The 20,556-nt window shown below is 43.7% G+C and overlaps 2 protein-coding genes across 4 annotated transcripts; both read left to right on the top strand.

The window, feature by feature from the left end:
- The first annotated feature begins 167 nt into the window (after positions 1 to 167).
- Positions 168 to 6,523, top strand: LOC107541093 (5-hydroxytryptamine receptor 3C-like). 2 transcript variants are annotated; one of them, XM_016218035.2, is made up of 9 exons: positions 168 to 234; positions 1,464 to 1,630; positions 2,049 to 2,093; positions 2,542 to 2,651; positions 2,929 to 3,098; positions 4,925 to 5,085; positions 5,547 to 5,751; positions 5,949 to 6,164; positions 6,294 to 6,523. In XM_016218035.2, the coding sequence occupies exons 1-9, from the start codon at positions 168 to 170 to the stop codon at positions 6,521 to 6,523; spliced, it is 1,371 nt and encodes a 456-aa protein (XP_016073521.2). The 2 variants fall into 2 exon arrangements, with proteins under 2 accessions (XP_016073521.2, XP_087674035.1); XM_087817909.1 differs by lacking the exons at positions 168 to 234; positions 1,464 to 1,630; positions 2,049 to 2,093; positions 2,542 to 2,651; positions 2,929 to 3,098 and having other exon boundaries at positions 4,991 to 5,085; positions 5,547 to 5,799.
- A 7,374-nt stretch (positions 6,524 to 13,897) lies between these two features.
- Positions 13,898 to 19,303, top strand: LOC107541092 (5-hydroxytryptamine receptor 3C-like). 2 transcript variants are annotated; one of them, XM_016218034.2, is made up of 9 exons: positions 13,898 to 13,964; positions 15,249 to 15,415; positions 15,889 to 15,933; positions 16,846 to 16,955; positions 17,232 to 17,401; positions 17,839 to 17,999; positions 18,358 to 18,562; positions 18,779 to 18,994; positions 19,101 to 19,303. In XM_016218034.2, the coding sequence occupies exons 1-9, from the start codon at positions 13,898 to 13,900 to the stop codon at positions 19,301 to 19,303; spliced, it is 1,344 nt and encodes a 447-aa protein (XP_016073520.2). The 2 variants fall into 2 exon arrangements, with proteins under 2 accessions (XP_016073520.2, XP_087674034.1); XM_087817908.1 differs by lacking the exons at positions 13,898 to 13,964; positions 15,249 to 15,415; positions 15,889 to 15,933; positions 16,846 to 16,955; positions 17,232 to 17,401 and having other exon boundaries at positions 17,916 to 17,999; positions 18,358 to 18,599; positions 18,777 to 18,994.
- The last annotated feature ends 1,253 nt before the right edge of the window (positions 19,304 to 20,556 follow it).

The following is a 20,556-nucleotide window of genomic DNA, read 5'->3' as shown; positions in this document are numbered from 1 at the left end:
CAGGACACTTTGCTGTGACCTCTCTGACCACAACCTCTCATCAGGGAGTGGTCACCTGTCATGAGCAGTATTCAAAATCAGGAACCAAGGTGTGGTCTGAGCTCCTTTAAGATCAAGGGATTTGGCAGCTCCTGGTGAGTCCCCAGAGAAGAATTCAGAAGAAGAAGATGGAAGGGGGGTGGCCCCCTGAGGGGGGGCTCCTCCTCTGCCTCGCTGTCAGCCTTCTGCTGCAAGGTAAGATGGGAAAGAACAGGAAAGACCAAAGTGTGGTTCTGAAGGACATCTAGAAACTTCCCTCTAGTACTTGGAGAACACTGAGAATTAACATGGTAAATATTTCTTCCATAATGTCTGTGTCTTGATTTCCTTTTGGTGACAGAAAAATATCCCACTGATCAGGACACACAGCCTTCCTCTATTCCTACCTGCATAAGGATCTACTAAACTGTCCCATTTCACCACCTCTCCAGTTTCACCTTTTCACTTACCTCCTGTGCCCCAGCACCTGCTATCCCGCTCTCCCTATCTCTTCTTCCTTTGATACTCTATGAAAAGAGTAGCCACTAATTGTAAACATGGACTGAAGGAGTATGTACAACACCGAGAGAGGGTGGGGAGGGGTCTGAGGCAGAAGGAAGTGGGTATTTTGCTTCTACGAGGGAATATTTGTTTCCAGTCAGGGTACATACCTTCAATATTATGGGAAGAGATGGAGGTAAAGAGAAACAGGCAGAGAAAAAGATGAAACAGAGGTGAAAATGGGGCAAAGATTCTGCTCAGGTGCTCCCCAGACCGCTCCCTGGCCATGGCCAAGAGACGACACCGCGCAGGTCTCGCTACGTGATCGGCATATACTATATACCCAGTGGTATCGCCTAATGATCCCCATGCTGGAAATAAACCCCAAGATATCTGAGGTCACTAAATCTGAGATGAGCAAAATAAAAATGCATAGCACAAAAGTAAACATCCATTCAGAATACCTGCTATATATTTGCCAGATCTACCTACTAAGTGCAGTTGTTTGCTTCCCCTGCTTTGTGATACATCGGTTCTTGCAGAAGTCCCTAAGGAAGGCATGCAGAAGGGCAGACTAAACTGCGGCTTTAGGGCAGTGCTCAGAGGTGCTGCTAGGTGGACCCAGGAGGCTTGTGAGGGGTCCACTAAAAGACTCCTTAAAGTGGCTGCCATTGCACCGAGGCTGATTTGTGTATAGATTTGGGCAGGTTTTGCATGAGGATGAAACAATAGAAATGAGGATAGAGCTCTGACTCAACTCACCACATCAATTTCCACCATTTGCCTACCAGACCAGCTCCTCCCCTCCGGCCCTGGCAGGAAGGGCTTTGGCTTTGAGGAGTCCTGGCACAGGAAGGAGGGTTCACCTGCTCCTTCCAGTATGTCCCCTGTTTTCTCTTTCTAGCAATAGAGACCCTCTCTCACAGAGTCTCTGCTCTCTACAGGAAGAGGAGACACTTTCACCATCAATTGCTCAGGGTTTGACCAGCATGGGGTGGATCCTGCTGCCTTCCAAGCAGTGTTTGACAGAAAGGCCTTCCGTCCAGTCATCAACTACAGCGTCCCCACTCACGTGAACATCTCCTTCACCCTGTCTGCCATCCTAGAAGTGGTGAGATCTGGTCCCCACTTTCCATAGCTTCTAATAGGAAGCAAGGATCCTCTGCCCTGTCCACCCAGCATTGTACTGCCCAGTGGTGAGCAATAAGTACTCTGAATGGATTTCATATAAATAGGGGGGTTTCTTGTGGGACCAGGAGACATAAAGAAAAAGGCTTCAGTGGTATTTTTTTCAGAAATGATTTATCCGTGAATCCTGTTCTTTCTGAATGCTCTAGAAGGAAGCGGTCTGTCTGTCGATTAAAACCTGAACTGTACCTAGATACAAGAGGAGACAAGTAAGGAAAAGACAGTCCAACATTTAGAACTATGCCTGGCCCAATACATTAGTAAATATTAACAAGACTATGAGGTGGGAGTGGGCCAAGTCTTTTTGTACTAATGATCCTGGGCGGGAATTTCTTTACTAGGATGCACAGCTCCAGCTTCTGACATCATTCCTGTGGATTAATTTGGTAAGATAGATTCAACTATCCCCTTCCTAGTTTCATTTATTTATTTTATTTGAGAAGTGACTTAAAAGTTTTCCAGTCCAAATGTCTACTTAATGTATGAATCTTTTTGAGACCAAATAACTCCGTTTAGAACTGTGGGGACACTAATCTCCCTGAGCAGCTTAGGAAGGTAAAAATGTTGACCCAAGAAAATGGTCATGTGGTTGCAGGCCAATCCATTGGTGTGTTCCTGGCTCTAAGTGGTATTAGGCTATATTTAAGGACTGCCTGATAAAAGGGCATTAAGGGGTACTTTGCCAGTGACACCTGACTAGATAAAGAGGAGGAGGTAGGATGTGGTCACTGGGGACATGAGTGGCATTAGAGGATCAGTTTAAAGAAGATGGAAGAGGCTGACTGGACAAGCTCTACCATCCCTCACCTCTGTTTCCCACTGCCCTGCCTGCAGATATGGGACAATCCTTTCATCAGCTGGAACCCAGAAGAGTGTGCCAACATCAATAAACTCACTGTATCAGCAGAAAACCTGTGGCTCCCGGATATCTTCATAGTGGAATCGTGCGTACCTGGGCTGGGGAAAGCCAGCATGGAGCCCATCTGCAAAGAACAGCCTAGGGTCAGGTGCAGGGCATGGGGATACCAAAAAATTCAGACAGAGGCACAGTCTCAATTCATTGACTCCCACAAAACACATGAGGAGTAGCAGAGACAAGACAGAGTGCCATTAGGGAAAGAACCTAAAAGGAGAGCATAGGAGGGGAAGACCTGGGAAGAAAGGGAGACAAAAGCTGATTAAGGCACCCACAGCACCCACCTCTCCTCCTCTCACAAGCAGCATGGATGTGAATCGGGCACCTCCAGGTCTTTCAGCATATGTCAGCAGTGAAGGTCGAATAAATTACGATAGGCCAGTGCGGGTGACCAGCATCTGTAACCTGGACATCTTCTACTTCCCTTTTGACCAACAGAACTGCACCTTCACCTTCACTTCCTTCCTCTACACAGGTGAGTGAGACACACTTTGGCTGCTATTTAAGATTCACAGGAAGACAGTAATTAGCATAGGTATTATTATTATTATTATTATTATTTTTAATCCTCACCTAAGGATATTTTTTCCATTGCTTTTTCAGAGAGAGTGGAAGGGGGAGAGAGAAAGAGAGAGGGAGAGAGAGAGAGAGAGAGAGAGAGAGAGAGAGAGAGAGAAACACTGATGTGAGAGAGGCACATGGATTGGTTGCCTCTCGCACATGCCTCGACCAGGATGATGGATTGAGCCTGCAACCGAGGCATATACCCTTGGCTGGAATTGAACCCGGCATTCTTCAGTCCACCAGCTAACGCTCTAACTACTGATCCAAACCAGCCAGGGTGGTGTAGGTATTATTAGGGAAAGTTTTATTTATTTATTTATTTATTTATTTATTTATTTATTTATTTATTTATTTTGAAAGACTTCCGGCTGCCAAAGGTGACCTTCGCATTTCTTCCCACTTTTTTTTTTTTTTTTTAATATATCTTTATTGATTTCAGAGAGAGGAAAAGAGAGGGAAACAGGAACATCAATGATGAGAAAGTCATTGACCAAGCCCGCAACCCGGGCATGTGCCCTGACCGGGAATCGAACCCTGATAGCCTGGATCCTAGGTCGATGCTCAACCACTGAGCCACGCCCGGCCTGGCTAGGGAAAGTTTTAGATCAGTGTTTCTCAACCCTGCCCACAAAAGCTTTTTAAAAATACCAATAACTATGCATCACCCCAGAGATTTTAATTTAATTGTTCCAGGTGGGGCCCAGGTACTGTTATTTTTATATATCTCCCAGGTTTTGCTAATATGCAGAGTTAAGAATTATTGTTTTAATTCCTCAATAAAGTTAAACACACACACACACACACACACACACACACACACACAAACTATGGCTTTAGATCTTGAATGACCCTTGTACCGTATCTGACCCTGAGCTACTGCACCTCTATAATTTTTAGCTCAATCCTTTTTTTTTTTTTTTAAATATATCTTTATTGATTTCAGAGAGAGGAAAGGAGAGGGAGAGAGAGAGACAGGGACATCAATGATGAGAGTCATTGATCAAGCCCACAACCTGGGCATGTGCCCTGACCAGGGAATCGAACCCCGATTGCCTGGATCCTAGGTCTACGCTCAACCGCTGAGCCACGCTCGGCCGGGCTAGCTCAATCCTTTTAACTTTAATAGCTAACACACTTAAACCGGTAAATTAATGTAACCAAATGCCACCAGGTATCATGCAGCAGATTTGAATAAATCAATCATTATCATGGGCATGAATGAACGTAATTATAAAAATGTTGAGCGGTTCGATTCCTTTTGAGTCATATCCAAAATTCCCATAACAACTTTGACTCATCCTTGCTTTCAACAACAAAAATCAGTGCTGCAGCCCACACACATATGAATTGCTGATCCTGGAACCCACTTCTGAAAAGCTTGATGTCCTGCTTTAAAAGGGGCAAAGAGGAAAATATGTTGAAGAAACTCAGTGGGGCCCTGGCCAGTGTGGCTAAGGTGATTGAGGGTCATCCCATGCACCAAAGGGTCACTGGTTCTATTCCTGGCCAGGGCACAGGCCTGGGTTGTGGGCTCGATCCCCAGAGGGCGACGTGCAGGGGCCAGCCAGTCAATGTTACTATTTCACATCAATGTTTCTCTTTCTCTCTCTCTCTCTCTCTCTCTCAAATCAATAAAAACATATTTTAAAAAAGAAAAGAAACTCAGTGGGGGAGGAACTGAATTTTGTGGGGAGGCTTGGGAACTTGTGGACTAAGTTGCCTTGGCCTACCTTGCAGTGGACAGCATGCTTCTGGGCATGGACAAGGAAGTGTGGGAGATAACAGACACATCTCGTGACATCATTCAGACCCAGGGAGAGTGGGAGCTCCTGGGCATCAACAAGGCCACCCCACAGCTGTCGGTGGGCAACAATGTATATGACCAGATCATGTTCTATGTAAGTCCAGGGGTTACTCTCTGACTTCTGATCCTAAGTGCTCTGTGATTTTCCTCTTGATCTAAGGCTCTTTGAGATATAAGAAGCAGCTTTAGGGGGTTAAGCACCTGCTCCCCACTCCACTCTATACTCTAATGGCCCTAAAGAAGAATCCCCAAGACCTCTGTCTTGCAGAGAGGAGGAGCAGCTGAGCTCCTACCGGAAAGGAGAGGCCACCATCTGATGGTGCAAAGTGTCCTACTTGCCCCTAAACATCTATAATTGTATTCCCAACAGGTTGGACACAAATGAAAATTAGAAAGCAAATCGGGGGCACTTCTGTAGAAGGGCATGTGTTACTTAAAGAGATCATCCCATAACCAGCGGAGCAACACATCAGCAAAGATTAGAGTCAAATATACAGTTGAGCCTCTGGCATCAATTTAATTGCCACATTCTCCACACTGTCTCCTTCCCACCAGGTGGCCATCAGACGCAGACCAAGACTCTACATCATAAACCTTCTGGTGCCCAGTGGCTTTCTGGTTGCCATTGATGCCCTCAGCTTCTTCCTGCCTGCAGAAAGCGAGAATCGTGCCCCGTTCAAGATAACCCTTCTGCTGGGCTACAATGTCTTTCTGCTCATGATGAATGACTTACTCCCTGCCAGTGGCACCCCCCTCATCAGTATGACCCCTCCCACTTTCTGGGAAAGCCAAGGCAGTGGAAGACAGGGTGGGGAACCTGGGGAACCTGGAGAGCTGGCTGCCTCTCCATTTAAGGAGGAAAGGGGTTCTGCAGAAAGATTGGATTTGGGGAAAGAGGCTTAAGAAAAGTGTAGAAATGATCCATTCTGGTTTATTTATAATTTGCTTTGCCCTCAGGTGTCTACTTTGCCCTGTGTCTGTCCCTGATGGTGCTAAGCCTGCTGGAGACCATTTTCATTACCTACTTGCTGAACCTGGCCACCACCCGACCCCCACCTGTGCCCCCATGGCTCCATTCCCTGCTTCTTCACTACACTAGCCCAAGGAAATGCTGTCCCACTGTGACCCAGAAGGGAAACAAGGGCCTGGGTCTCACCTCCACCCACCTGCCTGGTAAGGAAGCCAACACTGCCCACACTTCCTCCTCCAACACCTTCAATTCTCTGCTCCTGCCTCCTTCCCTGTCCCTCTCCCTCCAAGGTGACTTTCACAACCCATGGTTGAGCCTGTTTTTCTCTGTAGGTCTGAAGGAGCCTGTGGAGTTGGTGGGGAAGGTCCCGGCTTCCCAAGAGGCAGAATTAAAAGGGTGCCCTGGGCCAACAAGGGGCCAGCAGGAAGATGAGGCTCAGAAGCAGCACTTGGTCAGCCTGTGGGTGCAGTTCAGCCACATGATGGACACCCTGCTGTTCCACCTCTACTTGATTTTCCTGGTCACCTTCATCATCACGGTCGTCGTCCTCTGGAACACCTAGGCTGACATCCACATCCATCTCTCTCTGCAAAACACAGCTTGAGTGTCTCCTTGTGTTAGGGTCAGCCAGACCCTGGCCTCTTTCCTAATCTTAGTCACTTATTCCCAGTGACTACCATGTCCTCTTCTACATTCTCAAAACTTCAACACAGCCCTACTTAGTAGGTTCAGAACAGCCATGGTTTTCTCCTGTGCCATGGTCCTCATTCCTGCACATGTTTAGTATCCTTCAGCCACACCTAACTCTGACTTCCTTACCAATCAAGGTCTAGGTCAGTGGAGTCTCTCCTGATTGATTGTCCCAGTAAACGACTTTCCAGGAAGCCCTGGCCACTCAGTACATTTATGATAAGTCCACAAACACTGGGGTGGAGAGTCCTCTTGCAGAAGTTTTGATTCTTCACCCTAAACAAGTGTAATATGATTTTGATTTTATTTTAAACCTTTTGGACACTTTAAGAGTTTAAAAGAATAAAAAAGGTCAAGTATCATTTGCAAGAAATTACTATAAAATAGTTATAATTGCAAAATGTTCCTTTCATCAGTCATTTCCATTTCACTTTCTTTTACCTCTCTCATTCCTAAAATTGCTCTTTGAAATAAATATTGTGTCTTGTTTTTATTCTGACAAATTCCTCTGATTTCACAAAATCAAACCGAGAGGGCCTTCTAAATATGCATACTTGGAGGAGGACCAGGAAGACAGTTAGGGACCTCAGTTAAAGAGTTCAAGTTAAATAAATTGTCATGCAGCCATGTAATGGAATGCTTTGTAGCCATTTAAAGTGAAAATGTAGATCTATGTTAATAAACATGGAAACAGGTCCATGATATATATAGTGGAGAAGACAAGTTACAAAATAGTATGTATACATTATTCTGTAAAAAGAAAGAAAAAGAAGAAAGAAAGAAAGAAAGAAAGAAAGAAAGAAAGAAAGAAAGAAAGAAAGAAAGAAAGAAAGAAAGGAAGGAAGGAAGGAAGGAAGGAAGGAAGGAAGGAAGGAAGGAAGGAAGGAAGGAAGGAAGGAAGGAAGGAAGGACTAGAGAGAAAGCACTAGAGAGAAATGCAGAGAAAAAGGTATGGATGGCTAGACACCAAAATATGAGCAAACTTTGTCCTGGATAATGCGATTATGAGTGATTGCTATTTTCTTTTATATCTTTATCTGTGTTTTCTTAACTGTTTTTAATGAGCAAATATCAATTTTACTATCAAAAACCTTACTTAAAATTTTTTTAAGTATTTCTTTTTTATTTTTCAATTATAGTTGACGTACAATATTATATTAGTTTCAGGTGTACAACCAATGATTAGACATTTACATAACTTATGAAGTGATGCCCCAGTATTTCCAGTACTCACCTGGCACCATACTTAGTTATTACAATATTATTGACTGTATTTCCTGTGCTGTATTTTAAATCCCCACGACTATTCTGTAACTACCAATTTGTACTTTTTTTCTACTTCTTTTTTTATTGTTGAGAGTATTACTGGTGTCCCCATTTCCTCCTCTTACTCCCCTCCATCCATCTCCCAACCCACCCCAGGCCCCTTTCTATCCATTTTCTGTGTCTATGGATTGTTCATATATGCTTATAAGTTCTTCACTTAATCTCTTTCTGCTCTCCTTCCTCCCTTTCCCTCTGAGATCTGTCACTCTGTTCCGTGCTTCCATGTCTATGGTCTTATCTTATTGGTCAATCTATTCTGATCCTTAGATTCCACACATAAGTGAGATCATGTGGTACTCATTTTTCTCTGACTGGCTTATTTCACTTAGCACAATACTCTCCAGGTCCATCCATGTTGTGCCAAAGGATAAGAGATCTTTCGTCTTTATGGCTGCATAGTATTCCATGGTGTAAATGTCCCACAGCTTTTTTATCCACTCATCTACTAATGGACACTTGGGTTGTTTCCAGATCTTAGCCATTGTAAATAGTGCTGCTATGAACATAGGGCTGCATATATTCTTTTCACCCATACTCTCTAACCCCTCTCTTATCTGGCGGTCTTCAAAATGTTCTCTATATCTAGAAATCTGTTTCTGTTCTGCTTGTTTATTTTGTTTTTTAGATTTCACATATAAGTGAAACCATATGGCATTTATCTTTCCCTGTCTGACTTATTTCACTCAGCACAATACCCTCTAGGCTCATCTATGTTGTTGCAGATGGCAAGATTTCATTGTTTCTACTCCCGCCTGGCAAAGCTATCATTTAGAACCAAAGGACAGATAAAGAGCTTTCCAGACAAGAATAACTAAAGGAGTTTATCACTATCAAACTAGTGTTACAAGAAATGTTAAATGGTTTTCTTGAAGAAGAAGACGAAGAAGAAAATAGAGGTAAAAATATTAATAATAAAATGGCAGTAAATACATATCTATCAACAATTACTTTAAATGCAAATAGCTTAGTTTCCTCCTTAATATTGTTAAAATCAAAAGCAGCCCGGCCGGGCATGGCTCAGTGGTTGAGTGTCGACCTAGGATCCAGGCGATCAGGGTTCAATTCCCGGTCAGGGCACATGCCCGGGTTGTGGGCTAGCCCATCAGTGACTCTCTCATCATTGATGTTTCTATCTCTGTCTCTCCCTCTCCTTTCCTCTCAAATCAAATAAGATATATTTTAAAAAATAAATAAATAAATGCAAATAGCTTAAATGCTTTAATCAAAAGACATATGGTGGCTGTCCTGGCTGACGCTGCTCAGTGGTTAGAGCGTTGGCCTGACCACCAGAGGGTCGCAGGTTTGATTCCCTGTATAGAAAGATGGGCATAGGAATTAAATGTTTGATCAGCCCCATCTTCTGATGTTACTGTTCTTCACATCTTGTGATTGTCTCTTACTGGGAATGGGAGAGATTAAAGAACAGACATACCTCCTCATGATTAAGTGATTTTGAAAAGAAGGATTCTCTTGACTTGGAAGCTTTAGCATAGCATTACTAGGTTTAGATGACTGTGTAGATGCAGCCAGCCCATGTCCCTCAGTCTCTTGGGGCAGTCCATACATTTTTTGATTGAACATTCCTGGAGAGCTGCTGCTTTTTGCTGGAGAAGTCTGCTGAGAAAGATCTCAACAAGATTCTTGTTGCAACTTCTAAAGTTCATGACCAATTTTCTATGCTACCTCTTTAGTCACAATTACACTAGAAATGAATGACAAACAAAAAAACTACCCTCTTACACATTTGTAGACTAAAAAGTATATTTCTAAATAACTCATAGTTCAGCCAGCCAGGCATAGCTCAGCGGTTGAGCATGGACCTAGGACCCAGGAGATCGAAGTTCAATTCCCAGTCAGGGCACACGCTCAGGTTGCGGGCTCGATCTTTACCCAGTAGGGGGGATGCAGGAGGCAGCCTATCAATGAAGATTCTCTCATCATTGATGTTTCTCTCTCTCTCCCTCTCCCTTCCTCTCTCTGAAATCAATAAAGATATATTTTAAAAAATAAATAAATAACTCATAGTTCAAATGAAAAATGAATTTTAAAAAGTCCCTACAATTGAAACTAGTACATATCAAATTGTGGAAGATAAATATTTCAAAGGAAATGTATAGCTTTAAATAAATATGTGAGGAAAGAAGGAAGGAAGGATACAAAAATTCTAGGAAATGTAAAAATAATGTGTAGTAACCGATCGGTGGTCATCTGGTGATCAGAGTGAGGTGGGGAAGGGCAGGAGAGAAAGAGTCCAACGGGATACAAAGAAAATTTTGGAGAATCATACAATGTGCATTATGTTGATTGTGATGATGGTTTCACAGGTGTATACATATATCAAAACTTGTCAGAGTGCAGTGTTTAAATAGCTTATTTTATACTGATTATACCTCAATATAACTGTTCTTAAAGTGTGCCCATAGAGGGACCCTTCCGCATTATTGGTGAGACTGAAAATTGGTGCAGCCACTGTGGAAAACAGTATGGAGGTGCCTCAAAAAAATTAAAAATAGAACTGTCTTACAACCCAGCAATTCCACTTCTGGGTATTTATCTGAAGAAATCCAAAACACTAATTTGGAAAGATATATGCACCTCTATGTTTATTGCAGCATTATCTACAATAGCCAAGATGTAGAAGCAACCTGTGTCCCCCCCAGTAGATGATTAGGTAAAGGAGATGTGGTACAGTGCTGGCCTATGTGGCTCAGTTGGTTGGAATGTTGTCCCATATACTGAAAGATTGTAGGTTTGATTCTTGGTCAGGGTACCTACAGAAGACAATCAGTTGATGTTCTCTCTCATATCAATGTTTCTCTCTCACTCACTCCCTCTCTCTCTAAAATCAATAAGCATATCCTCAGGTGAGGATTAAAAAAAAAAAAAAAAAGTGTGGTACATATGCACAATGGAATATTACTCGGCCATAAAAAGAATAATCTTACCAATTTGGACAACATGGAAGGACCTAGAGGATTTGTGCTCAGTGAAATAAGTCAGACAGAGAAAGACAAATACCATATGATTTCACTTATATGCAGAATCCTAAGGACAATATAAATGAACAAACAAAACAGAAACAGACTCATAGATATAGAGAAGAAACTGATGGTTGCCAGATGGGAAGGTGGCTGAGGAGTTGGGCGAAAAAGGTAAAGGGATTAAGAAGCAGAGATTTGTAGCTACAAAATAGTGAAGGGGAGGCAAATTGCAGCATAGGAAATATAGCCAATAATATTGTGATAGCTATGTAAAGTGCCAGGTGGGTACTAGAATTATCAGGGTGATCACTTAGTAAACTATATAAATGTCTAACTGCTATGCTGTACACCTGAAACTAATATAAAATAATATTGAATGTTGATTGTAATAAAAAATAAAATAAATAAAATGTGCCCATGGAGGAAAAAACTTACATATTATATAACAATGTAAAATAAAAAGTTAAAGTCCCTCTACATCCCCCACCTACAACTACTAATGTTTTTGAAGTCTTCCACAGGGGCCTTCGCAAGCATATCCATCTCTCTTTTATCCAAGTAAATAATAACTGTCCTGAATGTTGTATGCATTTTAAACAATATATTATTTAAATATGTATACTTCAGGATGCACACACATTACATAATATCATACTTCATATATTTTGCAGCTTGTTTTTATCATTCAATATTATGTTCTTGAGGGTGAAAAAGGTGAAGGGATTAAGGAAAAATAACCTTATAAACACAAACAATAACATGATGATTACCAGAGAGAAAGGGGGGTAGAGGGAGGTAGTAGATGATATAGCGGGGATAAATGATGATGGAAGGAGACTTGACTTGGGGTGATAAACACACAATACAATATACAGATGATGTATTATATAATTATGTACCTGAAATCTGCATAATTTTATTAACCAATGTCACTCCAATAAATTCAATAAAAATAAAAAAATAAAGCTCAGCCAGGCTTGGTTCAGTGGTTGAGCATCGACTTAGAATCCAGGAGATCACAGTTCAATTCCCTGTCAGGGCACATGCCCTTGTTGCGGGCTCAATCTCCAGTCGGGGGCCTGCAGTAGGCAGCCGATCAATGACTCTCTCGTTGATGTTTCTATCTCTCTCCCTCTCCCTTCCTCTCTCTGAAATCAATAAAGATATATTTTTTAAAAAAGAAAAAAAAGAAAAAATATTATGCTCTTGAAATTTAACCATGCTGATGGGTAAAGTGAAGTTAATTAAGCTCTGTGTTGCACAGTATTCAGTTACATAATTCTGCGCTACTATACATGTGGTTATTGAACATCTGAAATGTGGCTATTGTGGGGAAAAATGTGGCTATTGTGACTGGGGAACTGAATTTTTTATTTTAGTTAACTTAAATTTTAATAGCCACATGAGACTAGCAGTGCAGTGTTAGAATAAGGAGTAGAACTGATGGGTCTTATGACATATACATCTCCTATTTTAATGAGCATGACAAGTTGTTTTCCAAAGTGTTTTATTCCCACCACAGTGCATAGGAATTCCTGTGGCTGTAAACACATGCACACACACGCACACACACATACACCTGCGTAGGGGTAGGAGGGTGTGAGTGCAGGTATTTTCAAAAAGCTCATCAAATGATTTTATTTTCTTTCTTTTGTTTGTTTTGTTTGTTCGTTGTTAATCTTCATTCCAGGGTATTTTTCCACTGATTTTTAGAGAGGGTGGAAGGGAGGGAGGAAGGAGAAAGAGAGAGAGAAACATTGGTTGGTTACCTCCCACATGCACCCTGACCGGGGCCGGGAATAGAACTTGCAGCCAAGGTACATGCCCTTAACTGGAATCAAACCCACGACCCTTCAGCCTGCAGGCCGACACTCTAACCACTGAGCCACACTGGCTAGGGCCAAATCATTTTCTACACACACACACTCCCTGGTGGCCTCAGACCTGTAGGCCTTTGGAGACATTAGACAAGGAAGAGTAAGCAGGACAGTTCTGTTTTAGGAGAATGGCACAATGAAGGATTAGACTGGGGGAAAACTAAATATCTAGAGGAAACCTGATGAACAGCTATTCCAATAGTGCAAATGAGGAGTGATGCAGATCCGCACTGTGGTGCTAGCTGTGGAGACAGAAATCTGTCAGTCAGGCCTATCTCACAAAAAAAGGAGCTTAACTTCTCAATCAAACTTCTTATCTCAATATTGACAATAATCACTAATGTCCACAGCTGGACAAAGGATACATTTCTAGGTCTGCAACACAATAATTACATGTTCTTGCCTTGTGAAATTAGCAGGTGTCCCCGCATAACTATCCCTTTCCCAGTGTTCTAGGCACTTTCTCTGACACACAGTAACTTCCAGAAGAGCCTGATGAGGCCTTCGTCAATGGCACCACCTTCCCCATCTCCCAAGTCACCCATTTTCCCTGAAAAGTACTTGGGCCCAGCTGGCATAGCTCAGTGGTTGAATGTCGACCCATGAACCAAGAGGTCCCTGGTTCAATTCTGGGTTAGGGCACGTGCCCAGGTTGCAGGCTCATGCAGGAAGGCAGCCAGTAGGTGTCTCTCTCTCATAGATGTTTCTATCTCTCTATACCTCTCCCTTCCTCTCTCTCTAAAATCAGTAAAAACATGTATATTTTAAAAAGTACTTGGAACTCAGATTTCAAACCATTCATCTAGACAAGTTGCTAAACAGGCACTTCTCCCCTAGTGTTGGCCTAACTTCTTCCCTGCCTGGAGCCCGGAAGACATACCTGAACAGGGGCAGAGCAGGACACTCTGTTGTGACCTCTCCAGCCACAACCTCTCACCAGGGAGTGGTCACCTGTCATGAGCAGTATTCAAAACTGGGAACCAAGGTGTGGTCTGAGCTCCTTTAAGCTCAAGGGTTTGGGGGCTTCTGGTGAGTCCCCAGAGAAGAGTTCGGAAGAAGAAGATGGAAGAGGGGTGGCCTGCTATGGGGGGGCTCCTCCTCTGCCTCTCTGTCAGCCTTCTGCTTCAAGGTAAGATGGGCAAGAACAGGAAAGATGGGAATGCTGTTCTGGGCAAAATCCAGAAACCCTCCCATTCTCCGGAACTAGAGTGCATCTAAAATAGCTGGGTTAAACATTTCCTTTCTTTGAGGAATGTATGTTTTGCTTTCCTTTGGGGACAGATGAAAAACGCATTTCATTCATCAGTACACACAGCCCCTCTCTCATTTGCCTATATAGGCACCTTCCAAATTGTCTGTCCTACCATTTTACTACCTCTCCAATTCCACCCCTTTATAATGTCCTACTTCTCCTTTCTCCCATGATATAGCAACTGTGAACAGGGTAGCTTGGTCCTATTAACAAGAACATAACTCCTTTCTCACCTCACGTGGGAAGATCTTGTAGAAGAGGTGTACCCTTCGTATCTTGCTCCTTAGTCTGGATACGTACTTTATGAGTTAATTGGTCTGGGGAGGTGGTGGAAGAGGCATGGGAAAGAACTTGCTGCACTAGAGTTGCAGGAATAACCACAGAGCCACCTGGGATTAGGGTGCAGGGGAGGTGGGCGGAAGGGCTTTTACACTTTATTGTATAACTCCACCAACCACATGATGAATGATCAGAGATCTTCTCAAGATGGTGATGATGAAAATGGCTCTCACAGGTCTTAGAGGAAGTCACTGGATTGATCAGGGCACAGAGCATAGCACCCAGCAGGTAGTCAATAAATTCACATTGAATACAACTTCCTCAAGTCTCTGCATATTTTACGTCACACTCGTGTTTATGTCTCTCCAAACTTTTCCTTTCAAGAAATGGGAAAACATGGAAGTGAGATGGGAAAATTGAGAAAATTTTAGGGAAATTTTGGTCAGTGACTGTGAGGAAGAATCATCATAGAGCTAGAGAGAAAAAAATATGGTCAAACAAGAGCCAAAACTTTAAGTATATCTAAAGGTTGCAACTATGGAAGGAATATGACTCCTCAGAGGGGCTGTTTGCATACAAATTTGGGTAGTCTTTATGCTGGAGCAAAAGCACAGGAAGAAAGGTCTGAGCCCTGAGCCCTGAGCCCTGAGCCTTGAAAGGTCAGCTCACCACATCAACTTCAGCCATTTGCCTACCAAACCAGCCTATCCTCCCAGCCCTGGCAGGAAGAGCTTGGCCTTCGAGGAGGGGCTCACATGCCTCACCCTGTGTCCATGTTTTCTTTCTCTGCAGAGGGGTTCTCAGACCCCAGCCCTGGCACTCCTCTCACTTAGGAAACACAAAAACACTATTCCCATCTCACAAGGTCTCTGCTCTCTACAGGAAGGGCAAACACTTTCACCATCAACTGCTCAGGTTTTGACCAGCATGGGGTGGACCCTGCTGCCTTCCAGACTGTATTTAAACAGAAGAACTTCCGTCCAGTCATCAATTACAGCATCCCCACTCAGGTCAACATCTCCTTCACTCTGTCTGCTGTACTGGAAGTGGTGAGTTCTGGCTCCATTCTTTCCATAGGCTGCTAATAGGGAACCAGGAGACTTCACCCTGTTAACCCAACATTACACTGGTACAGGGGTGAGCAATGAGTCTCCGAATGGATATTGTACAAGTTCGATGTTCATCCTATGGAGTGGAGAGACATGAAGGGGAATGCTGCAGTGACATTTCTGCAGGGAACATTTGTCCTTGAGTCCTGCCTTTATGGGAATATTCTATAAAAAACATATTCCCAGTGGCTCCTCATGCTGTTTTTTCCCCTACAATTTTCATACAACCTGCATTTTTCTGACCTACCTTTCTTTTGGAACTTGTGAATGAAAAGCTGAACTGTCACATGGGACCACTTAGGAAATAAAGGCAGGAGGTAGATTTCAGGAGGCAGGAGGCAGGACTTGATTTCATGGCATTAATCATCCTGAATGGTTTTTGTTTGCTTGTTTATTTGTTTGTTTTTTATCAGAATGCACAACTTCAGCTGCTGACGTCATTTCTGTGGTTAAAGTTGGTATGTAACTTCAGCTTTCTTCACTTTCTCTTTTTTTCTGGCTTTGCTTGCAAAAATCACATTTGTTGCAATTGACAGTGCCCAAAGGAACAGACACATCCAACCAGAATGGGCCAGTGCCGGTGGCAAATAGTTTTCTGGGCTGCCAATCAAATAAAGATGGAAAATACAGGAAGAAGGAGGATAACACAGTTGGAAGCCCCCAGGGAAGCTTCAGGGCTGAAGTGTATCTAACATCCAGCTTAAGTTTTCCTGAATGGGAAGTGAAATCCAGTAAGACTTTGCTAGCTAGAGAAGGGGAGGCATTATCATGAAGCTAAGAAGACAAATCAGCCCGGCTGGGGTGGCTCAGAGGTTGAGCATCGACCTCATATGCAGGAGATTGAGGTTCGATTCCCAGTCAGGACACATGCCCAGGTTGTGGGCTCCATCCCCAGTAGGGGGCATGCAGGAGGCAGCTGATCAATGACTCTCTCATCATTGATGTTTCAACTCTCTCCCTCCCCCTTCCTCTCTCTGAAATCAATAAAGATATATATATATTTTTTAAAAGACGACAAATCAGAGTTCAGAAGAAAATGAGCATAACAGTGTGCACAGTGTGATCCTATCTGTGTAAATAAAAATGAATGCTGGGCTAATTTTTTTTCTAGAATGATACACAAGCAACTGTTAGTAATGGAACTAAGTTGGGGATACATCCTGAACTGGAGTGATGAGAAGGGAGAATATTTCTTTTTATATTATAACTTTATGGAATGGTTGAAGTTTTATCACACACCCATAGTACATACACTTAGAAACAATACACAAATATGTATATATATTTTAAGAGGATGGAAGGTCAGGAGATGCTGACATAAACTAGCTCCAGGCTTCAACCATAACCACCTTCTGTGCCCTGTGCTCTAGACCTGGAATAACCCATTCATCAGCTGGGACCCAGAAGAATGTGATCATATCAATAAACTCACTGTGACAACGGAAAACCTGTGGCTCCCAGACATCTTCATTGTGGAATCGTGGGTATCCAGGCTGGGAGTGCTGGAGGGAAGACCCTTCTGCAAGGAGCAGACCAGGGCAGTGCAGGGCAAACCTTCTGTGAGGCTGCTAAAAATTTATCTCAGAGAGGAACACATCACAGCTCATTAACTTCTCTCCTAGAAACGGGAAAGTGGTGGGCACAATAGATGGAAGAGTGGGTATAATGAGCAACACTGGGGAGCCCCACCTTAGGAGAGAAACTTAAACTGATGTGAAACCCAGAGCATTTGCCTCCCTCCCCTTCTGCCACCTAGCATGGATGTAGATCAGACCCTGGAAGGCCTCTCGGCATATGTGACCAATGACGGTCACATTATATACAGCAAACCAATGCGGGTGACAAGCATCTGTCGCCTGGACATCTTCTACTTCCCCTTTGACCAGCAGAACTGCACACTCACCTTTAGCTCTTTCCTCTACACAGGTGAGTGGTGGTGGGGGTTCTGGTTTGGGGTAAAATGAGATCAACCAGTGGGGCAGCAAAAAAGTACACATAGGCAAAGTCATTTTAACACATAAAAAAGGACAGTAACAAATAAAAAGGGTGCAGGCCCAGACTCTACATCATAAACCTCCTGGTGCCCAGTAGCTTTCTGATTGCCATTAATGCCCTCAGCTTCTACCTGCCAGCAGAAAGTATTTGCTAACTAGGGAGGATGTGGATGGTGGGGTGGGGAACTTAGGTCAGGACAAGACTTCTTGAGAGAGCCCGGAATCGAGAGCAGGCACATGAGCAGCAAGGAACTGATATTATAGAGCAATCTGAAAAAAGTAGCTAAAACAGTTTTCTAACTCATCTCTCTGAGCCCTGCCCAAGTCAGGGCTGAAAGTATGTTGGATGAATGTTTGTCTCCCCTGCAGTGGAAAACATGTTGCTGGGCATGGAAAAGGAAGTGCAGGAGATAGCAGATACCTCGCGTGACATTGTCAGCACACAAGGGCAGTGGGAGCTCCTGGGCATCAACAAGGCCACCCCGAAGATGTCTGTGGGCTCCAGTCTTTTTGACCAGATCATGTTCTATGTAAGCCTAGAGATTCTGGTATGGATGTCCATCCCCAGGACCTCCATCATGGGTTCCTTCTAAGTCCCAGAGACTCTCACTGCTTGCCCCAAGACCAGAAAGCCCCTGGGCACCATAACCTTCAGCCTTCCTCTCTCCTGAGTCTCCCTTTTTCTGAACCTATTAGCTCTGGCCTTGGTTTCCTTTGGTGGGTATGGGGGAGTCTTGTTAGTCATATGTAAGCTGCTCCTCATCATTTAGCCTCAGAAGTGGCCCCTGTTGTGATGAAGACACCAAGAGAAGAAGGGGCTGGAGTCACCCTCAGGTCTCCCTTAGGTCTCTTGCTTCACCTGGCTCTCTGCTCTCTTCTCTCCACCAGGTGGCCATCAGGCGCAAGCCCAGACTCTACATCATAAACCTTCTGGTGCCCAGTAGCTTTCTGATTGCCATCGATGCCCTCAGCTTCTACCTGCCAGCAGAAAGCGAGAATCGTGCCCCATTCAAGATAACCCTTCTGCTGGGCTACAACGTCTTCCTGCTAATGATGAATAAACTACTCCCCACCAGTGGCACCCCCCTTATCAGTATGCACCCCTCCCCCAACTATTGGATAATGAAAAGAAGAGAAAAAGGAGACGGGGTAGGCAGATGCCCTGGTTAGAGCTGCTGAGCAGATAAAGCAAAAAAGAAGAAACCATCTCAGAAAGGGCTCTCTGTGTGAGACAGAGAAAAGGAGGGAAGGGGCTTGGTGGTTCTTCTGGACCTGCCTCACTCTGGCGTGCTCCTTACCCCCACCCCAGGTGTCTACTTTGCCCTGTGCCTGTCGCTGATGGTGCTCAGCCTGCTGGAGACCATCTTCATCACCTACCTGCTGCACCAGGCCACCACCCAGCCCCCACTCATGCCAGGGTGGCTCCACTCTCTTCTCCTCTACTGCACCAGCCCAAAGAAGTGCTGCCCTACTGCGCTCTGCAAGGGGAATGTGGGCCCTGGTCTCACCTCAACCCATCTGCCTGGTAAGGGAAGTCAGTGCTGCCCTCACTCCCTCAACTTCCACAGTCCCCCATTTCTCTCATCGTGTTTCCGTCTAACTTCATGGCTGAGTCTCTGTCCTCTCCACAGGCCTGACAGAGCCCGGGGAGTTGGTAGGGAAGAAGCTGGGACCCAGAGAGGCAGAGATAAATGGGGGCTCGGGATTAACAAGGGCCCAGCTAACTGAGCTGTGGGTACAGTTCAGCCACATGGTGGATACCATCCTCTTTCGTCTCTACCTGATCTTCTTGGCCTCCTCTGTCAGCACCGTCATTGTCCTCTGGAACACCTAGGAGCTGAGATCTAATGTGCCAGAGCGCCCTTGTGTTCGGGTTTTCTCAGCCTCAACTGACCACCCCAGACACTGCTCTTCTGCACTTGCAGCTCCAGATGCACCCACGATCCCTGCTCCAGCCTTCCCTGGGTTTAAACAGAATCACTGCTGACTTTCTCAGAAACAAGAAATACTTCCCCACAATAGAATGGAAAATGGTGCAGATACTTTAGAAAACAGTTTGACATCTCTTCAAAGTGTTGAACATAGAGTTACTGTATGACCCAGCAATTCCATTCCTAGAGATAAACCCAAGAGAAATAAAAACATATGTTCACACAAAAACTTGTACTCAAATGTTCATAGCAGCATTATTCATAATAGTTAAAAAATGGAAACAAACCAAATGTCTATTAACTGATGAGTGGAAATAAAATATTACAGTCATGCAATGGAATATTATGCAGCCATAAAAAGAAATGAAGTACTGATACATGCTACAACATGGATGAACCTTGAAAACATGAGGAAAAAAGGAAAATCCAGTCACAAAAGACCACATATTATATAATCCCACTTAAATGTCCAGAATATGATAGTTTATAGATACAGAAAGTAGATTATTGGCTGCCTAGAACTTGGTGGGGAAAGAGGCAGGTGAGTGAGGTATAACTGCTAATGGGTACATGATTTGGGGGGGATGATACAAATATTCTAAAATTAGGCTGTGGTGATGATTGCGTAATTTTGTATTCTGCTTATTCATCTAAACATTGAGTGGATTATAAATGTTTACTGCAGCTGAAGGTGAAATACAGGGCTGGGGTAGCTGATAACCCCTACTGGTCAGCTGGCAGGTGAAGCTCCTGTACATGCAGCACTTGATCAGGCTTAAATGAGGGCTTCTGCTTCTATGGACTGTCCCATCACCTGGTCCCCAGAACAGCAACATGGAATGAATGCACGAGTGAAGCATTCATTCATTCATTTATCCAATCTTTACTAAGTGCTTACCTATAAACTAGACATTTTTTTCTAAATGCTAGAGAAATGGCAATGAATAAGACAGATAGAAGGAGACTGGTTTTCTAAAGTAGCAAACTAAATAAGATGATCTCACATACTGATAAGTGTTCTGAAGAAAATAGAAAAAGGTAATAGAACAGAGAATGGCATACAGATTAACAGGGTGTTCCAGGAAAGCCTCTCTGAGAAAGTGACATTTGTGCCAGCCCAGAAGTGAACGATGAGAGAAGGCTGAGATATGCCCTG

The sequence above is a fragment of the Miniopterus natalensis genome, chromosome 6 (assembly GCF_054644295.1).
Source record: "Miniopterus natalensis isolate mMinNat1 chromosome 6, mMinNat1.hap1, whole genome shotgun sequence".
In the NCBI taxonomy this organism is placed as follows: domain Eukaryota; kingdom Metazoa; phylum Chordata; class Mammalia; order Chiroptera; family Miniopteridae; genus Miniopterus; species Miniopterus natalensis.
The sequence above is the reverse complement of the archived record's forward strand: the minus strand, read 5'-3'. Positions and strand labels throughout refer to the sequence as shown.